Below are 21,114 nucleotides of genomic sequence, written 5' to 3' on the forward strand. Positions count from 1 at the left end.
AGACTCTTAAAAAGTACACAAAGCCTACAAATGTTTTGCCAGTACTTTGTCTTTGCATTTCAGTGGGTATACATATGGTTTGTTCCCTTCTTACAAAACTTAACTCATGCAGTAGCTCTGCAGGAACAGAATCCCAGTAAAAACACTCAATCTGCAGTGAAAGCTTTGCTGTATCAGGAATTTAGAAGACAGTTTAGTTTAGTTTAGTTTTCTTGTCTCTCCCTTTGCATGTAGGAACCAAGGCTGGTGGAAGTTGTTTTAAAGACATAAAATCATTGCAGAGGCTGTACAAGTTCTGTGCTTCTAGTACTTTGTGTACATATTATTTGGCTATTTTGCTTTGCCTTTTTCTTACTGTTTACACTTTTGTCTCCCATCCTGGAAACCCTTGAGCATGTGCTTTTGTGTGCATGAATAGTTTCACTGATCTCAGCAGTACTGGTCTACCTGTTAGGTATGCTAGGTACCCTAAAGAAATTTCTGTGGGGCAGCAGGAGGGAGAGGGTCCTGATCCTACGCTGGAAGGGTGACAGAACTGTTGCCATCACACGTGGCACAGGTTGCAAGTAGCAAACCACCTCCTCCTGTGGCAGAAGTAAAGCTGGCTTTAGCTTCCTTCCCCCGGTAAATCCATAACTGAATGCTGTATTTTGCTTTTGGTTGCACCTAAGATAGAGCAGCGAGTGCCAGTCCAGACAGGGGCTCATAGATGCCACCACACTGGCAGCAATGACCATTATCGTCATGAAAGCAGCTGCTATGATAAGCAACGGCTGCAGTGCCATTACCTGCTGAGGAGTTCAATCACTGTTTGTTTTAACTATAGTAAAAGTATGTAGTTGACATGGCAACGTGTTCTGTGACACATGCCAATTGATTGGTTTTTCCACTGGAGGAAAAGTCCCTGCTTCTTTGAAATCATTTGAAAACAGCTGTTCCTGTTGCACTGATGATGACAAGCGCGTACATAGTTGTAACTGCCTGCACTGCTCGTCTCTTTCTGTGATTTGGAAATGTTCAGTCCTGGTGTGAAGGGCTGCAACTCCATTGATTCAGTGTAGTTCAATCTGTCAGCGCTTATGGCTTCCCTTGTAGAAACTCCCATGAGGCTTTTTCTGTTACAGCTTTTGTTTAAAGTGGATGGTATTTTTCATGGACAGCTGATGAAATGAGTTTTATATGAACTTTAGAATGATATATTTGCTGGTGAAGGACTTGATCCCACAAAGCGTATACTAAGCACGCAAGTGCTGCTGCCGATTTCTACCGGACTACCTCGATCGGTAAAGTAAAGATTTTCCTTAGTGTATTTGCTGAAGAAACCCGTTGCTCTGCACATCACTGCACTGAGGCAGAAAGAAGAGTATTTAAAGTGACTTGGTTTGCAGCGAAATGGAACAATGCAGAATTTGATCATGTCACTATAGAGAAGTTGGCAATCTTCAGTTGGCAATCAAGCTCAGCTTGATTATCCATAATTTCAAAGAAAGTCAAAGAGATGCACAAATTAAAATGACGGACCTAATTCTTCTGAAGTCTAAGGTTATTAGATGTGGAGATAAACTTGCTTTCATTTTAATATTCTCTGTGGCTACTGCCATTCTAACAATACTTTGAACAATTCTATTGGCCTCACTAAAAATAATCTTTGAAGTGTCCTGTCTCTTAGTTTATGTATCTTACATCCAGTTTAACACGTTCGTAACATTCCTATATGGACCTGGAACAAATGTTGGAAATTTATAGAAGTATGTCACAATACTTCTTTTTTTTTTAATGGGTATTTACTTTTTAGGCTCGCAAGTGCTAAAGATAGGTCAATTCTAATGTTATCTCATTATTCAGCTAATATATCGCTCTTCCCAGTATAGTTGAAGGCTTTATAAATATTGGCCACACTAATGTTTAGGGGGACTAACTGCTGTTCTTTCTTCCATTTTTAAGTGGGCTTGTGCTTTTGTAACTTGGATTCAGTAAGACAGTGAACCTTTTCACATAAGTCTCTGAGTCAATGAGACTATCATCACCTAGTGGCAATTTATATCCATAACAGATGATTTTAATTTTTTTTCCTAGTCTTCAACCGTTTAAACTATTCAACTTGGGTAGACTAGCTCTAGAGAATATCTTTATGTGGAAGTTTGAACTCATTTTCAGATGTCTTAAGACATGATATACTCACTCATAAATCTTACTTCAAACTGGAGATCCAAAGTCCAAAGATGGTTCATCTGTGAATAATGGACTAAGGCTTAAAACCTTTGCCTTGCTGCTTCAGAAATGGATATAAAGAACACACAGGACTCAGGTCAGGACTCGGGTTCTGAACAGAAGGATCTTCTGCTCACGTAGAAATTATCCGTACCACCACCCACAACCTTGATTCAGCTTTGCAGACTTCCCTCACTGGAGACATGTACAAATGAGAAGCTGATCCTGCAAAGCTTGCCCGGCTTCCAAGTCTGCCTCTCAGTGGGTGGGCTGATGTGGTCACCAACAATAAACACCTTTTTCTCATTTGTTCTCATTGTCTTGGCAAATATATCCATGGAGGGTGTAGTCATGAGCAATTTTATGTCTCAAAATGTGAACGCTTTTCTGCAGCTCACAGTAGGCAGAATTCTCTTTCAACTCATTCCTTTCCACTGGTGATAACTTCATCAAGTAAATCTCTTTTCACATAGGATTTTATATTCTAGGTTTCAGCTCACGTATTTCTTGGGCTTATACTGGTGGTATAACGTTGTCAAATCAATTCAGCTACTTTTGTTTTTACTTAGAAGTTCAGTGGGATTACTTTTTTCCAATGCGTAAAGCACGAATTTCCCTCCCATATATCCTGTTGAGAAAACAGTTATAGTTAGGAACTGCACTTATATTTAATTCTGTAGACGTCATGAATTCCTAGCTTTTGAAAAAAAAAAGTTTAAAGAAAATAAAGTAGCCTCAAGGTATTTAAAAATAGAAATTTAGGACTTGCGCCATATGTTTTATGTATGCATTTCTAAGGCTTCATTTAGGTAGAGCAGCTTAACAAGTCTCATCTCTGGGATGCTTTATCTTGATGGCAGCCATCACCTAAAACGTTATGCTGCATTGAGCAAAAATCTCAGCGTACCGGCTTCCTTAGGTAAAAGAAGAACATAGCTTTCTCTGCCAAATATGGAAAAAGCAGTAAATTTATTTTACCATCTGTATACGACTTAGGGATTAATTTTGTTTTTAGTTGAGAGGAATTATTTATATTGTGATGTTTGAGAAAGATTACGTAGTGCTGTGAAGGGGGAGGTTACTCTGAAGTGTACTCACAACGCGGAAGAATGAGGGTAGGGAGCTCACCACTACTTCTATGTCTAACCTTAAGCTTTATTATTCCTAACGGTATATGTGCAGACAAATGAACAGGAACTAAGCATGAAAAATCTTGCATAATTTTTAAATAATACTGTGGATTCAGAAATTGTTGAAATATTATTTTCCCATAAGTAATAGCAGACCGGAAAAATCGCCAGTTTTACAGTGTCAGAACACGGGCAGTTGTGAATGCTAACGAGAAACTACCTCTAAATCAAGGAGCTGTCAGGATTTTCCCATTATGGTTTCTCTAAGGCTGAAGTCAAGATACAATGCTATGGTTATTACCGTGGTGTAAAAGACCAGTACTGCGTGACAGTGTGGCACCAGCTGATTGGCTTCTTTACAGTCACAGACTTTACGCACGGGAGTCCAGATGTGCAGCTTGCTACAAACTTTTAAAAAAATGAATGGTAAGGATGAGGAAAAACTCAATAAGCAAGTATTTTTTGCCTTTTTTCCTTGTTCCTTTGTTTAAAGACCTTCTTTAAATTAAAAAAAAAAAAGTTGCTATGAAAAGAAAGAAGGTACCATTTTTTTAAATTTAGAAATGATAGGAGCCTGTTGTTGTTTTTTTTTTTTTTTAATACTTTTATCACTAATGATGATCCTGACGACTCCAGCTGAGTTAATTGATCAGCAGTTACTTCAAAGCACCTAGTGACAGGTTTAGTCTGTCACTTAGACAAGATTTGTTCGTATTATTCATCCAGGAAGTCTTGGGTTTATAGCAGTTCCAGAGTAAAATAAACCTATACTGGCAGCACATTTTTAGTTTAGATATCTACAGCTACATGAATCTTTTACTAGTAAGAAAACATCTCCAAAAAGTGAAACTTTACCAGTATTGTTTTCTGGCAGTTATTTCTAGAGGTCTAATTACAAATGTTAGTACAGCTATTGCCTGAATGTTTATTCTGCGGCATATGGTTTATGTCAATAAGTTTCTAAAAAATAAAACAAGCAGAAAGTCCAGTTTTCAGTTGACTCCACATGAAGTAACTGCAACTCCACTGGAAATTGTGTATCAATTGTTGCATTTATCTAGCAGGCATAACTACACGCGTTAAATATTTTAGCTGGTAATACAGTTTTAAAAGACACCATTTTTGTTTAGATTGACCACAGATACATTTACATAAATCAATTGGTTTACACGTACTTGCCTATTATAGCAGTCACAGAGTGGATGTATTTATTTACAAATTGAAGTTTGGCTCCCATGACTGTAAGCAAGGAACATTGGCTTTTTCTGCTTTACTAGCTTTATCTTTAAACACACTTAGAGAGAGTCCTTAATGGGTTGTGAGATCCAATAATTGAGGTGGTAAGGTTAATGAGGCGTCTTGTTATGCTACACATTTTTGTTGCAAATAATTTTATATATTAAATGCATGAAATCTTTGCCATAGGAAAGGGAGCCAAGAATTTGAGTGGCTAAACAAGGTGGGTCCAGCTAATGGCTGGTTGCAAAAATAAAGTCTAAGAACCATGAGAGCAGCTGCCTTTAGAGCATGACACAACTGTAAGATGCAACCAGTATCTGAAATGTGGCAGGGAATGATTTTGTCTAGCAACGGCAGATCTGAGGGATTTAAAATAACAATGGTTAAAACTTGCACTTGTGATTATCTTAATTCATCCTGTAAAAGCCAGGAGATACTAATCTCCATTCAGTGTCCTTCATGTACGTGACCGTACCTGCCACGCCCAGATCTTCTGATCACCTCGCTGGCCATGGAGATGCTGAGCATTGCCTCCATTTTCATAGAATCATAGAATCATTAAGGTTGGAAGAGACCTCCAAGATCATCGAGTCCAACCGTCAACCCAACACCCCCATGCCCACTAAACCATGTCCCTAAGCGCCTCATCTACCCGTCTTTTAAATACTTCCAGGGATGGTGACTCAACCACTTCCCTGGGCAGCCTGTTCCAATCTTTAACCACTAAATTTCTGCATTTCAGTGCAGAAATGCAGTACAGAGACATTTTTTATACCGACTAAGAACTGTGGTCTAGACCATTCTCTGTCAGGATAATTTCTGAGATAGGTTTTTGGCTAAGTGGTGCATTTGGTAAAGGCATAAGTTTATTTTCTCACTCAAACAGTCACCATCCTTCTCAATTTATGCTACAGGAGCCTCTCGCAAGCTTGGTTACCTACTGTGACCCTCACCGTGGCCTTTGGCGACCATCTGTCCTTCTCACAGGGTATTTCCAGCGGTGGTGCAGCATGGAGAATTTCCTGTGGCAGTGGCTGTTCTTATAATACATCACGCAGGGCACTGCAAGAAAGGCACATGCAATCCTTAGGACACGCAATACTCCACACCATCTCTCGTAAGGAAACTCTCTCAGCTAAAGGGGCAGTGGTTGCCTTACTCACCACACCCAGGCAAAGGCCGCGCTTCCCTCCCTGCCACCAGTGCTGATGATCTGCTTGTTGGGCCAGCAAAGCACTTGACTCGAACCTTGAATCTTCTCACTGTGCACTGTGATGTTTAGAGAACTGAAGAAACCGTGCTGCTCAAAAAGCAAGATGTGCTGTGCTTTTGTACAGTACTGATTGTCAATAAAATGTAATTTAGCTAAAACAAAAGTGCTGATTGTCAATAAAGTACAATTTAGCTAAAACAAAAGGCATGGTTCTGACAAAAAGCTTCCACGGCAGTAGAGGCAGTAGGAGCGATCCAGAAAATACTGACATTATTAAAACTGCAGGTGTTTGGGTTTTTTTTAATATCCAAACTCTTGTGTTCAGACTTTCAAACAGAATGGCAGCATGAGCAGTAGGCATTTGTAAAGTTGTTATCAGCTGAAAGCTGTGTTAAAGAACATTAGCTAACCATGTTTCTGCTACTGTGCTTCTACCAAACGTGCACCCCTATGCATGCTGGAATCCATATGCCAAACCTGGTGTGAAGAAAGTTGCCACAGAAACCCTCCTGTGTGTATTGAGTACCTTTCTTAGTCATTTGTACATAGAATAGACAGAGATGTGTCCTTCAGCAGCCAGATCATCCATCCCCAGGATGTAAGCAATTCCATGGGATATGAAGAAACTTATTTTAAAAAACAAAGAAGGAACTAAATGTAGCATGTAATCATTTAGATCAGGGCTGGAGGAAAAATGGTCCTGTTCAATGAAACGTACAGAAAACATTTAGGAGACCAGAATATAACTTTCAGGATTGTTAAACAAAGAGAGAAAGAAAACTGACAGGAATTTTGTCATTTTTCATTAGAATTTTGAATTTCCAGCAACCTCCAGGGTGTTCATTTTTGTACTTTACCAAAGTGCCATATACAGAGCAAAAGAAATAACAGGAAGTTTGGGTTTTGATGTAACTCCCAGAGTTAGCCCAAATACACACGTATGCAATGTATATAGAGAAGAACCGTTCACACAGTCTTACTTAAAGCTGCTTAACAGCTTAAAATGATAAAAAGTCCTTAACACAATTTAAGAACTTAAACCACTTAAACTGTTCGAAGCAGCTTATGATTTTGAAGAGTTTTGGCAGGGGTGGGAGAGGCATCCCTGCTGAGCTGCAGCTCTGGGGACGGAGCCGGCAGGCTCCCACACGGCGCGTCCAGGCGAAGGGGCCCTTTTGGAGCCAAAGCTGGGAGGCCTGGAGGCGACGCGATGGAGAAGATGGAAGAGTGTTCTACATATTTTTATGTAGCGTTCTGTATGTGTCCAGATTGCTTTGCTTTAAATAACGTGGCAGGGAATATTACAGGTGTGAGGCGTAAGCAGTGGCATCCCCCCAGTGAAACAGGGAAGAGGGTGGCAGAAAAATATTGTCTATGACAAGTCTTCGGCTGTGGAAAACAGCTTCAGCTCGCGGGCCAAGGGAAGGCTCCTCAGGAGCCTTGTGAAGAAATCTTCGGCAAGAGCTGCAAGGCAAAATGTTTTGCTTTTGTGGCTCCAGGAGCTGGAGGCAGGTGGGAGGCGGCATGAGCGGGCCTGTCAGATGTTTTGAGGATGATTTTTTTTTTCCTGAAAGATTGTTTTTGGGAAAAGGAAATGGGGTGGGTGAGGCGGGGAGGGTTGCTTTAGTTTGACTGATCTCAAACAGCGTTAGTCAGTTGGTCATATCAGAAGCATGTTGTTGTTACTATGTGAAGTTATACATTTATAAAACATAAAACAAACCATTGTTTGTGAGACCCAGTCTGGTGTGGTGGTGAATGGTTGAATGTGCGTTGGTGTGTGTGTACGCTCAGATGAAAAAAGCGGTGGCACTGCAGGGAAGCAAGGCTTGAGGACAAGGGAAGGGGGCACAGGAATGGGCACGGGCGTCTGCAGGTGGAGAACAGCTAGGGTGCTTCTGATGGCAGTGATGCCACCTTAAATGTTTTGCAGCTTGGCCTGGTTTTCATTGATGCAGGCAGTGATTTACACCTTTCTCTGCACAAAAGGCTGTAAAACAGGAGTGAATGACATTCTGTACAATTTGAAAATAAATGGTGCACTCCCAGCCACTCACTTTGAGGCCCATTTACACTTCCAGAGTGGTATGATGAGTAAATGAAAGTTAGGCCTGTGTGTGAATGAAAAATGCCTGTTTTACCAGAGACTGCGAAAAGAGAGAGAAAGACTTCGTGGAAATTGGAAGCAAGACTTTTATTTGTTTGTTTTAAAACAGTTGTATTGATTTGGAGTCAGATGGACTATTGGTGAAACTGCAAACTAATTCCACTGAATTCTGCAGGGTATTTCTGGTGATGCTGATGGGGCTGGAAGTTTATATTTACAATCTGAGTTTTTCCTGTGCTCTAGTAAGTCTCTATTGCGCTACATTCTTGTGCAAACTTGGCATTGTAATATTTAACACGAATGTTATCTGTCAAAAAAAAACTTTACTGGGGTGAAAAAGAGCTCTGGTATAGTTAAATTCATATGATCTAAATACAATTAAATTACTCATTGGTTTTCTTTTATGATGAGGAAAGAGATACGCAAATGTTACTCGGTGAGAGTAAGTGTTTCTGACTAATGATAGACATAGAAAGAAACCATTTAATGAATGAAATCTTGGTAATGCACTACATAATACTAATATCTTAATATCGCTTGAATTTCAGAACATTTCAGGATCTGTCCAAACAAATGGATATATCTTATGGTACAGTCAGGGATTCAGCAGTGTATGAATACTTTAAAGCAAAAGGGACAAACCCTTTGGAGCAGGATAACACATTTGCTGAACTGTGGAGGACTATCAGTAAGAATAATGGGGCAGATAATTGTGTATCGAACCCTTCTGAAGGCATCAGGAAGGTAAGACTGGATCACAGGGGTTTTAATTTAATTTTTGTGTTGTATCAATGTTATTTGCATGGAGTTAATAATGTTAAGTCACAGGAAAGCAATTACATGATCATTAAAAAAAAAAAATCCCTTTCTAAAGTTCCTTTTAGTAACTCGATGGCAGATAAGAATCATATTTTGGGGTCATGGTTTTGAATTTAAGTACCTTAGCTCTGCCTAAGTTGTCAGTATGTAAGTCCTTCTTTGGATCTGGCCATACGGTTTCTAAGTTTCTTGGGAGCTCCGATAATACCATTTCGAATGTCCTTCATTATATTATCCAGGTACTGACTCTTGTCTTTTGCTCATTTGAGTGGGGTTTTTTCTGAGTTGGTGGATTGAACTTATTGGAAACATGAGTAAGGATCAAGGGATTCAGTGAACCTATACTCATTTCTCTTAGAACAGAAATTTAATGCAAGATTTTGTTTATTCCAAATGTAAAGAAAATGCATATACTTCTTCGTATGTCACCATGCTTTCACCTAACTTTTATTTCTCTCAGATATGACTACATGAAACTGAGCATTGATGTGGGACTCAAGGGCTGATATATAATGGCTTGGGATCCTACATCCTTGTGCCCAGCCCTGGTTCACATCATGCAAATAAACAAATCCACACCTTCTCACTCTTAGTCTGCCTCTCTTCTTCTCTGCTTCCCAAAAACAGACAGTAAATAACATCAAACCATGTGTCCAGGAGTACGTTATGGCAGAAGGGATGCAGACATGGTGAAATTTTCATGTCCTTTAGTGAAAAGTGTCCCCTTTATTTGTCAATTGATTTTTTTCACAAAACAAGTGAACAGCTGTTATTAACGTAGTGATTGTTCGATCAAAGGTATTCTGTTGTCAGCGAAACACTGATTCTGAATAAATGTATTACTAGTTCTTTACGCTTTTGTAAGCGGGAAATAAAAAAATGGTTGGGGCTTGGGTTTCTTTTTTAATTTGAATCTTTGAAACCTTTTCTGAACAGTCAGAGGGAAAGCATCCAAAATGTACTGGTTTTTACAGTGCCATAACTGGGCTGAACACAGAAACACAGGCCATCCCATTTCCCAAATCATAGACCTTTAACGTAAGATTCCCAACTGTTTGTGTGACTTTTGGCCAGAATCCTTGTACAAACACTCTTGCCTCTTCCCAGCAGAGGAGTATTTAGCCAATAGTTTTGGTTCACCCCGCCTTTTCTCCCGTCTTCCAGCCGAGCTTTCCTAAAGCCCTCTGCACTCGGCTCGAGGAGCCTTTCTTCCTTGGTACAAGGTAGAGCTCTGGCAATAGCAAAGTCTGCGGCGTGTTGATTTTTTTTTAAATCTGCTCAGCACTTTATGAAAATGAGGCCTCTATTTTGAGAGACTTTGTTAGCATTTAAAGGAGGTAGAAATAGAGACGTTAAGTAAGTACTTTCCTATGTACCCCAGCATTAAAACCAATAATAAAAGATTTACCTTAGAAAAATGCACAGTATTTTACTTTTTTTTCCTTTTTTTACCATTCTTATGTCAGCAGATGCTCTTTAGCCGTGAGATTGTAAAAACTCTTATTCTGTAAGCCTACTGCATGCTGCCATTTACGATAGCTAGATTTGCCTAAGCCAGAAATGTAACTGTAGACTGGCAGGCTGTTTAGAATACCAATTACATTGTCTGTATGGAGCTGGCAGCTCCGTGCTATCTATGTGATAATAACTTTTCATGTAAAGTTTGATTTCAATATTGTAGGGTGATTTTTATATAACCTGATTAGCTCATTCAATTAACGTCAACAATAACCAAATTTACTTCAGTCCCCAAAGCTGACCATGGCCGCTATTTAATTAGACACCTACATAAATTGGGCTTAATATTTAATAACATTGTCAACTAAACTGTTGTGTTTATAGTTTAAATGTCGCTCTTCCTAGCTCATTGAGCTCTTTGAATAAACAGACGAGTTCTCCATGTCAAGTATTATGGCTAGAAATTCTGTTTTTCTAAAGGAATTGATGTCAGCAAAGGAAATGGGACTTTCCATCCGGAAACATGTACTGCTGCATGAAAGAGATGTAAATGTGCCTTAAAAGTGTGTTTTTATAGGAAATGGGAAATCTAAATCTCTTGAGCATAAAAAGGTCCCCAACACATTTTTCTGAATGAGGATTTGCCCGACACAATGCAAAAAAAAAATCACTACTACGCTTTCTCCCCTCCTTCCCCTTTCCATTTTCTTCAGAGATCACCTCAGTTCAGCTGCAGTTACAGAGCAATGCCGGTTCAATGCAAAACAGGAGAGTGCTGCTTATTTGTGGTACAGGCAGGTATTTCAGACGTCTGTCTCGGTACTCCATTTTCCAGAGATTTTCCTACTCCCTTTGACTGGCTAAAACCCGAAGGACAATAGCGGAAGACAGTCCTGAAAGCTTTTGTGGCGTTTGGTTGCCATGGCAGAGGTCTCTCTTCAGACACAGCACGGTCCCCGTAGCCACCGTGACCATCTCCCACTGTCAAGGCACATGAAAAGGGCATTAATGCACTGCAGTGTCACCTCAGCGGCAGAAGGATGTTGCCTCGGGGGCAAGTTGCTTTTGTTGTACTCCCAAGGCAACTGAAAGTGGTCATTGCAGATGGAAAACGTCCCCCTATTCATAAATGTCTCCACACGGCGTAAGAGGAGGTTACCAGGCAAGTAACTGGCGAAAGGACGAGAGGAAATGGCCTCAAGTTGCGCCAGGGGAGGTTTAGATTGGATGTAAGGAAAAATTTCTTTACTGAAAGAGTAGTTAAACATTGGAACAGGCTGCCCAGGGAAGTGGTTGAGTCACCATCCCTGGAAGTATTTAAAAGACGGGTAGATGAGGCGCTTAGGGACATGGTTTAGTGGGCATGGTGGTGTTGGGTTGATGGTTGGACTCGATGATCTTGGAGGTCTCTTCCAACCTTAATGATTCTATGATTCTATGATTCTATGATTCTAAATCACCAGTCCATACAAAATGCTCTGTCGCCACGTGAGTTTTCCAGTACTGTAACAGACGAGGACTGACCAACACTGCTGTCGGGAAAGTTTCTTTCTGGGTCAAGGATCCCCAAGAAGCATGCAGTGGGTAGCTCCCGCCGTCTTATCCCAGGTGGACATTGGCACTGGAATCTCAGACGTTTCCAAGCCATCTGTAAATCTCGGTAAACTGTTTGCATAATACCCCGTGGCAATCAGTTCTTCAGGGTAATTATTAGTTACCGTAACATACGTAATAACCTGTGGCTTTTTTCATTGTGGGCAGCCATTTTTGCTTTGAACGAATGAAGTAACATCATCTCTATGTATTCCCATATATATATATTTTAATATACATATAAAAATATATATATTTTTTTATATATATACACACATAGAATTAAACTGTTATTGTATTTTTCAAAAGTCTTGCTTTGGTGGAGACTGTTCCCCTGCCCAGTCAGTTTGGTGTCAAAATTACTCTGAATCCTTTCTTTTCTTCCTCTATACTACTTTTGATGATCAAAAGTAATCACAAAACCGAGTACAGTACAAAATGTGAATATACCATTGATTTAGGCAATGGCACAGTAAGAGTTTATTCCTTACCTTTTTTGCTTCCTTCAAAAAGTTTCCTCCCCTTAATGAACACTAAACATTAAATCAGAGCATTTCTTGTTGACCAGTCACCTCTGTTCATTTTTATTTTGAGAGTAAAAGTAATTTAAAAGTTCAATGAATAGGATTTTTTAAAACTATTTTTCCAATAATTTATTGTCCACAATGAATTTTATATTGTGAATTGTGATTGCTCATCCATATGTTTTCATGAGTCCTCATAAATTTCTCCATTTCTTGACGCATCAGCCTTTGGAGTGAAAGCAAATGATTCCTTAAAGCCTGAATATATTACATCCTTCAGTGGCTCCTTAATTATATTAATTTTTAAATCATTTGAACAGGATTAAATGGCATGTTTTCTTTTTATTAGAACTGTGTTGCTTCTCTTAGAGCACTTCTTTATAGACAAGAAATGTTATCCAAGCATGTTTTTGAACGATTCCACTAATGCCAAAGTAAAGGTCACTTTTTGATATTTCTGTGGTACCAGCCATATAATGGGATCAGCTACAGTGACACTCCATTCTGGCAGTGAATTAATGATGAATGGTGCATTATTCTTGCACTTTTGTCTTTAGTACTTTTGTCTTCGTAAGTTTCAGAAAAATCAGACATATTAGTGATTAATCTGAAATTCATCTTTCTTCAAGCTACTATTATTTCTTACCATGCTTTCTTTGAAAAACCATCATTTTATCATCAGTAAACCAGGATCCTTTGAACAATATTCTTCCATCTCCCTCCACATTGAAGAGTGACATTATGAGGTTGCTTACTGCTTTTCTGAAGTATTACTATTCTCTTTGTGGTCCTTCTTATATCTAGGAGGCAATCTTCCTTGGCCTTTTAATTTTTTATGATTGTGAAGAAGAAATATTTTTAATATAAGTTTTGCCTAGGGGGTTCTTTTTTTCTTAAATGTTTTCTTAAACCTCTTTAACCAAAGATAAATCCGGTGTCTTTGGTGTAAACCACCTTAGTAGTTCCACCTGGGTGGAACAAATGAGTGCTGCTTTGGCTGGATTTCTGTTAAAGAGGTTTTTGAAAGTTTAACCGAGCTATTTTTGTTTTGTTCTGCAATATGCCTGCATGCTGAGAGTCGCAATAAGGCCCTAGCAAAAGAGCAAAATATGAAAGTAAATTAAAAGTCTAAATTTTAGCTTATTATTCTATGTTTCATTCCGGTCATTCTTTATTCAAGCTATCTCACCTATTCCCAGCTGGTATTTGCCACATTCCCTTTTACCATCTCTCTGTACGTATTATCTTTGCAATGATGTCTAGATCAGGAGACAATGATCACTAGAACATTTTTATTCTATTTTGGGCCCTACAAACATACAATGCAGGCTTTAGATGGCCGAGCCGTGAATGCAAGAGCCTGAGGATATGGATCTTTGCTGTACGGCGGTCAGGACTCGGTCGCCTGGGTAGGTACCTCTGTGTCACATCCAACTAGGGAGCCTTGGTACGTTTCCTGCTCACACATCCCATGGGTCAGTGCCAGCTGTTCCCTGCAGTCCTTAGTCTTCCTACCTCCAGCACCCCTCTGGCCTGGAAGCGAAGGGGTATGCACATGTGCACGCATGCATTCTTTCATGTGACAAAAGTGAGAAGTTTAAACTACTTTTAAAAAGTTTTGGTTTGATTTTTGGTTGAAAAATAAGTGTCAATTTGATTTTATTTGGCTTTTACTGCTTGCCTAGCGAAGATATATAAAAAGTAAACATATCTCAAACACACATATGGATGTGTCTGGTTGTGTGTCTTGTACATACATTTTTCAAAGTTTGTCAGTTTTTATTTAAATTGAACAAATGATACTGCTTAGCTGTCACAACAGACATTACAGGGATGTAAAGGACGCCGAATTTAGACCGCAACTAAACATTTGGTTATAAGGAAGCTTTCCATGCAGTGAACTTTTCTTCAGAGGAGAAAATTACACAAGTGGAAGAAGTTTTGGAAGAGACAAATCTTCCCTTAGGAAAAAGGGATCTTTGGAGGTTCTGGTTTTGGCAATCGGAGAGCGAAAACAGTCTTATATCCAGTATTTCTGGAAGTTGAGAAGTATGCACAACTAGGAGTTTAAAACTCAGGTACCTGTTTATGGTAAAATGACCAGGGTGTTAGAGAAGTAATGCCCTACAGATGTGATGGCACTGGATAGAATGATTTATGTCATAAAAAATGTAAAATTGATGTGCAGAGACCTGGTAGACTTTGTTTATTGACCACTTACAGTTGTAGGACATAACTTAGGATAGCAACATTGCAAATGCAAGAGAAGTAGACCTTGTCAAAAGATCTGCTGTCTAACATTGAAAGTCAGTGTACAAAGCTCTTCTATACAAAATAACAGACAGAAAACTGAGGCTTGAAAAGTAGAATCAGTAATGTGATTTTCTCTAGACATTGCCTTATAATTGAAATCGAGTATTTGAGGAAGACTGTTCCTCAAGTATTACCAAGAAAAAGATGAGGAATGTATGACATGTTGCCAGTGTTCTTCTTTTGTAAAGTGTAAATTTGAAAAGATGATTTACACAGCAATTCTGAAACAACTAAAAGATACAGCTATTTAAACCAAACAAACAAACATACAATAAAACAACCAGAAAAATGCAAGACATGTTTTAGCACAGTGATTTAGGCCAAATCTTTTCTGGGACTCCTCTTTCTGTACATCCATCAGGCAAGTTTTTGTTCTCTAATTACATAGATTTTGAATAAATTCTGTGTACAGTAACAGATGCTGTTGTCTTTGGTTCCGTAAGTACATATTTTTAACAGCTTTCTATCATAGGTAGCAAAAGCCTGCGTACTATTTACCATAGAACACAACCTGCCTGAGATGTGCAAAAAATAGGGCTTTCGGTGGTCGTTCCCTGCCAGGAACACCAGTGGGACTGATGCCCGTTGCCTGTTGTCCCTAACCAGGTAGGAGGCCTATCAGCACCATCGCAGATGTGAAAGCGTAAAGCGCGAATCGTTAAAGCCCGTCACCAGAAGAGCAATGGGCAAGATGCAGAGTTTTGCCGCTAACAACCCAGTTAGGTATGGGTACACGACCAATTCAGAAAATTTTAGGCTTCCAAGAATGTAGGTTGCTGGCTGAATACAGGCGAGATGCCTTGAGGAATCACTCCCTTGCCATCCTCAAATTTTTACGCATCCTTGTGTCGATAGGTTATGAAGCCTTTTCTGGCTGTCACGTATAGTCGCGAGCGATTTGTTTGTTCTTTCCCCCTTTGCACCACCATTTCCAGTTTAGGTAGACAGCCAGGGATAGTATTACAATGCAGATGTGGAAGTCTTGCTCTGGTCTGGTTTCATACAGCGACATTTAAGTGAGAGAGATTTTTATGAACATGCTAGTTTAGTAAGTTGTGTCAGCGAAATCCATGTATGATTTGAACAGTAGAGTCCTGTGGCTCCTATTTGAATAACTCCTGTAAGGCCCATACTGTAGTTTAAATTTTAATGGTGTTTTGCACTAGTATAGAAACAGCTGTCTGAGGCTATATGCATTAATTACTGTCACTCTGAACTGACCAGGGAGATGGCAAAGGAGAAAGTGGGGACAAACCCACAATGGTAGTGGCATACCCTTAACAAAAATTTATTTTCACAGTGGTCAGTGCAGGCTCATTTAAATCTTACCAAAGAGGATGGATATAACATTTTTACCCTGGTTTAACTTGGAAGCAAATGAATTTGGGGATCTTTGATTGCCTTGATGCAGATGAAAGGGAAGGGGGGGAAAGAGGTGGATTGTGGCAAGAAGCTTACAGAAAATCCAGACAACATACTTTTAATCTTTGTTTCCCTAGTTCTACCCACTAGAGGATAATTCACCCATTTGATTTATTGTCATGTTTAAACAACTGTCAGGGACTTCAGAAAGCTATGGCTTATGTCAAAGCATGGTGAAGTAAAATTAGCTTAATTGCTCAACTGAGGAATCCAATACAATAAAATAACTAAGGGAGTCTTATAGGCTTACAGGTGAATTCAAAACTGAGCTTACACAAAAATGGAAAATATGTGGAAGGATGAGCTAATTCCATGTCAGAGCTGCAGCCATTTGCTAGGGGAGCTCGGTGAGTCAGTTCTCATGAAGAAATATATGCAGGACTTCAGCTCCCTGCCTTGCTTTGTTCTGACCTGAAGAAAGATCTGAAATCACCCGAAGTTTAAAAAAAAAAAAAAAAAAGTCTTGGAAGTCTACATTTGTGACTACTCATTTATTTGCATTAGAAGTTCCAGCCCATCTGTTCCGTTGTGCTCTGTATGTTCACTAGAGACTTAAAAACATACTACTTAAATGTATTAGGAAAGCAATGATTACTTTAACCAAACAAAATGATGACTTTTTTCTTTACTGAATCCCTATCCAGACATGTTTCTTGCATCTTATGTTAAGTAAGGTGATTTACATTCATCGTATGCACTGCGTGCAGGCATTGGTTTCAATCCCAATTAAGGCTGACATTTAAGGACATCTGCATGGGTGTGTGCTAAAATAAAACAGCGTTTGTCCCAAAACTGAGATAATAGGAGATGCTGGTGACTTTCCTTACCTGTGAAAAAAAGAGGGAACTCTTTAAACTCAGAGCATGCCTGTTGTTACAGGACTAAGATAGCTCTCGGAAGGGGCTTTGTTTATTTACACGTTTATATGAGGACAGCTGTAAAGTTACCATTTTGGTAGCTGTGATGACTAGGAAGCACCACTTAGTGTTCATGCTGTATCCGTCTAGTTACGAATGTACGGAACTGGTCACGCTCCTGCTAATCCATGTCTCCTACAAAACATACATCAAATTGCATTGGCTAAGGCAAGAGCTTTCTTTTATTATTAATCACCTGTTATGTAAGCCTTGCCTACACTCACAGTTGGCTATGTTATCCTATGTATTCCTATTAAAAATGGAAGACATTTTAGCGACGTTTGATGTAGATGAGGTACCTGCTGGAAGGGAAGAGCATTAGAAATGTATTAAGATGCTGGAGGTCTACAGATAAACTGTGACCTAGTGAAATACCGCCACGGAGTAATGACAAGCTCAGGGTTGGCTTGTTTGCTTGTTTTTTGTCGTACCTAGAAATGTAGTTTAGTTTAGATTTTGTTGTGTTCATGATGTACTTACAGGCAAAGAAAGGAAACTATGCTTTCCTGTGGGATGTGACGGTGGTGGAATATGCTGCGCTGACGGATGATGAATGCTCTGTGACAGTCATTGGAAACAGCATCAGCAGCAAAGGATACGGGATAGCACTCCAGCATGGAAGCCCCTACAGAGATCTTTTCTCCCAGAGGTAAACTGAAACAAAGCTCGTTTTACAGGATTCCTCCCTACAACCAGCAAGGCATCCCATTTGTGGTTCACATTAATTTTGCAATTATTGAATAGAGGACAGTGAATAAATGACAGCAGAGAGGTTATGAGTTCAGGCTTCAACCGAGCTGCTACTTCTGCTCCACGTGCATCTGCTTAGGGAGGAGGGGACTGGAGGTGGTGTGTGGCCTCACACCTCCAGGCAGCCCTGCCTCTGGCAGGAGAAGGACTGATGCCCTCAGAGCTTTGTATGAGCTAGGGGAGAGACTGGAGAGAGATCTTTGATTCGTGCTACGTTTTGCAGGCTACGAAGCAATGAGTTGCTTCCTACGGTAAGAAAGTAATAACGTCCTGGTTTATCCTTTAGGATGGAGAGACAGGTCGAAGCCTCAACGGTACAGGAAAACAAGAATTGCTCAGTATTGCGTGGGATTGCCAAGACTTTGAGACTATAAGACTATGCCATTTAGCGCTCCCTGAGCTATCAGCTAGGAATGTCTTTTTCACGTGACTATGTACACGGGAATGAAGACATGCAGTTGTGCAGGCGTGTGTGGCCTTAGCAGAAGGTGAGCAGGTGCTCTGCTCCAGGCAGGGAGCTGAAGCAAGATTTCCTCGTCTCGCTCCTTCTTTACAAAAAGGGGTAGAACTCCAGCTGCATAACCAGAGACAAAGCTGCCTCAAGAGAAAAGATTGTTAGTAAACAGCTAAAACAGTTATCAAACCAAATCCAAAATTAATCATTCATGGAGAGAATGGACACTTCACAAGAGGCAAAACAATGATTAATTAGCAACTGTTAACACAGTAATTCAGTCACGAAGTAACAGCATTGAAGTAAAATCCTTTTGAATAAACTACATTTGCTGATGTAAATGAGTTGGTTGCTGCTTAAACAGATTTGTATTAAGTGGCGCACAAAGAGTAGCATGTTTAGTCTCACACGATTTTGAAATTATTGTGGGAGAGCAGCAGTGGAGTGGGTTGAGCATTTCACTAGTGGGACCAGCTGTTGCAGCTGAATGTAGCCAGACCAGCCACGACTAACTGCAACGTGGTGATTTCCCTTGGAAATGCTTCTTGCGTCGCAGTGGAATTTTTGACACTCTTCTTTTTCTAGTTACCCAGTGGAGTCTACCTGCTGCTGTGAGTAGAAAGAAATCCTGCTATAACGGAGTTTCAGATGAAGAACACTACACGGTGGTGGTTGTGGGATGGAGTTTTGAATTGTGGGATGGTAGATTTAGAGTTATGAGACATACAGAAAAGACCAAAAAACTGGGAAAAAGTATCATTAAAAATAATACTTGTCTTTTGAAATTTCTGCAGGATCTTAGAGTTGCAAGAGAGCGGAGATTTGGATGTTCTGAAACAGAAATGGTGGCCACGGATGGGACGTTGTGACCTGAATAGCCATATCAATGCACAGACAGATGGGAAGGCACTCAAGCTTCACAGTTTTGCAGGCGTTTTCTGCATTTTAGCAATAGGCCTTCTTCTTGCATGCTTGGTGGCAGCACTGGAGTTGTGGTGGAACAGCAACCGTTGTCATCAAGAAACACCGAAAGAGGTCCATAACTTTTATTCTTATCACAATTAAAAGTAGAAAACACAAAAGAGAGAGAGAGCGAGTGGAAGTTGTGGGATTTTAGGTGCTCCCATACAATAAATTTGATTTATTTTGATTCACCATAGTAAGCTTTGCATATAACTTTTTGGGTGGTTGTTTCTAAACAAATAAAAAAACCAAAACGTGTCTTTTGTGCACATGGAAGGTGCCAAACTGACAGCCCTGGAGACTAAAGTCCTCTATTTATTTATAGAGCAGATACAGCACGGGCAGCCGCAGTGCAAACTTCCCCACATTGCCCCACCCATGTGCCTCAACCCCGACCTGGAGAGACCACCTTTAGGGGTGAGAGAGTAGTTCAGAAACACGCTCTCGGCCTCTCTGCTGTGAGTGACGGGGAGGCCAGCCACGGGCACCCAGTTGTGCCACCTGTGGTAATGTCTCCTCTGATCTGAGACCCCATCTGCCAGCTGTGAGAACCATGTCCATCCTGCGCAGGCTGTGCAGCTGCCAGCAGCTGGTAGCTGTTTTCCTTCCTCCCGTCAGCCTTCCTTGACTGACCTAGGCTGAGATTGAAGAGGTACACGAGCAATTAAAAATAAACCAGCTAGTTGTTAACTGAATAAGCCATATTGCCATGACACCGTTTAAATGCTTCCTTTCTTTTGAAATCGGTTTTATTTCTAAAAGTACGAGCCTCTGAGTAAACTGACCTTCATATGACATATTTTACCTAGGAAAATATACCTGAGAATTTCTTGAAGTTTTTGTGCACAGCAGCAAGTAATAGTTAGCAACGCTATGGTAGAATAAACAGTCCATACTCAGATCCGTCTCGCATGCAGCCTGTATTTGTTTTCATAGATCAAACATTTAACAAACTAACCTCTTGTAATTTTGGAGACACTGAGGCATTTGTAGGTGCTTTCATCTTGGAACAGATGTTTGTTACAAGCAAATAATAGCAGCGAGCTGCACTACAGCTGGAAAATAGCACATAGCCCATCAATTCCAATCTATGTTTCTCAGGTTGCCAGGAGTACTACACTAATTGATGTTCCTATCACCTGTAAGCAATTCTGGCAAATGGGATCTGAAGATATATGTTGCAGTCTGTAATGTTGTGAAATATTTATCAGTAAGATTCCATTTTTCTGAGTTCCTGCTTCTCCCATTTGAATTCATCCATCAAGTGCTCGGTGATAAACATCTGTACCATGTTTGTAAGACAAAACTGCAAAGTCACTTGCCTGTGGCTCCACAACGTACAATAGCGAAAGGGAAATTCTGGTCAAAGGAAGCGTGTCTCCGCTTCGCACAACGCAGCACTCCAAAAGCAGGCACAGGGAGAGCACGAGTAGGTACTCTCACTTATAAAGAATCTTTCATAGGAACAGAAGTGCATTTTTAATTGCTCTTTGGTTAAATACTGTAGCATTTTGCCCTGCTGCCTTGTAGAAGTCACACCTGCTGTAACCCTGAAGGCCCCACCCCATGTTAAGCACTGCTGAAGCCTAAACCCTAGCAGCAGACGGTTGACTGCCCACTGTGAAAGCCTGGCAGGGCAAGGGGCAGGGACGCTGTCTGAGGCGTCCTCATGCTGCGTGTGCACAAGCACTCGTCTTGCCATACTCCGCAGTGCGTTCCCCTCCCTACGCTCAGGGACTCGCCTTTGCGCATCTTTGTCAAGTAGGATGAGACTGCCCCAAAGGCAGAGTTTCATCTAGGTAAGGTGAAGTAATTCGCTCTTTTATTGCAAGGAGTTTTAAATACTCAGTTTCCATCTCTGAAAAAGGATCTGTCTTCCTGACTTTAAATATTTTTTTTGCCCATCCCCTTCATTTCTCTTTTTCTGTATGTAAGGATTATTACAGATCCCTGGCTATCCCATCCCGTCTTTTCTCCCCTTCCCATCCCTCTTCCCCTCCT

At 40.3% G+C, this 21,114-nt stretch overlaps 1 protein-coding gene across 1 annotated transcript in view; it reads left to right on the forward strand.

Moving 5' to 3' along the window:
- Positions 1-21,114, forward strand: part of GRID1 (glutamate receptor, ionotropic, delta 1) — a 328,149-nt gene that overhangs the window by 290,523 nt on the left and 16,512 nt on the right. Inside the window, 3 exon segments of the mRNA XM_009334645.1 lie at positions 8,449-8,644; positions 17,429-17,595; positions 18,945-19,185. Of these exon segments, the coding sequence (XP_009332920.1) occupies positions 8,449-8,644; positions 17,429-17,595; positions 18,945-19,185 (604 nt within the window).

This window comes from Pygoscelis adeliae, unplaced genomic scaffold (assembly GCF_000699105.1).
Source record: "Pygoscelis adeliae isolate BGI_AS28 unplaced genomic scaffold, ASM69910v1 Scaffold361, whole genome shotgun sequence".
Lineage (NCBI taxonomy): Eukaryota > Metazoa > Chordata > Aves > Sphenisciformes > Spheniscidae > Pygoscelis > Pygoscelis adeliae.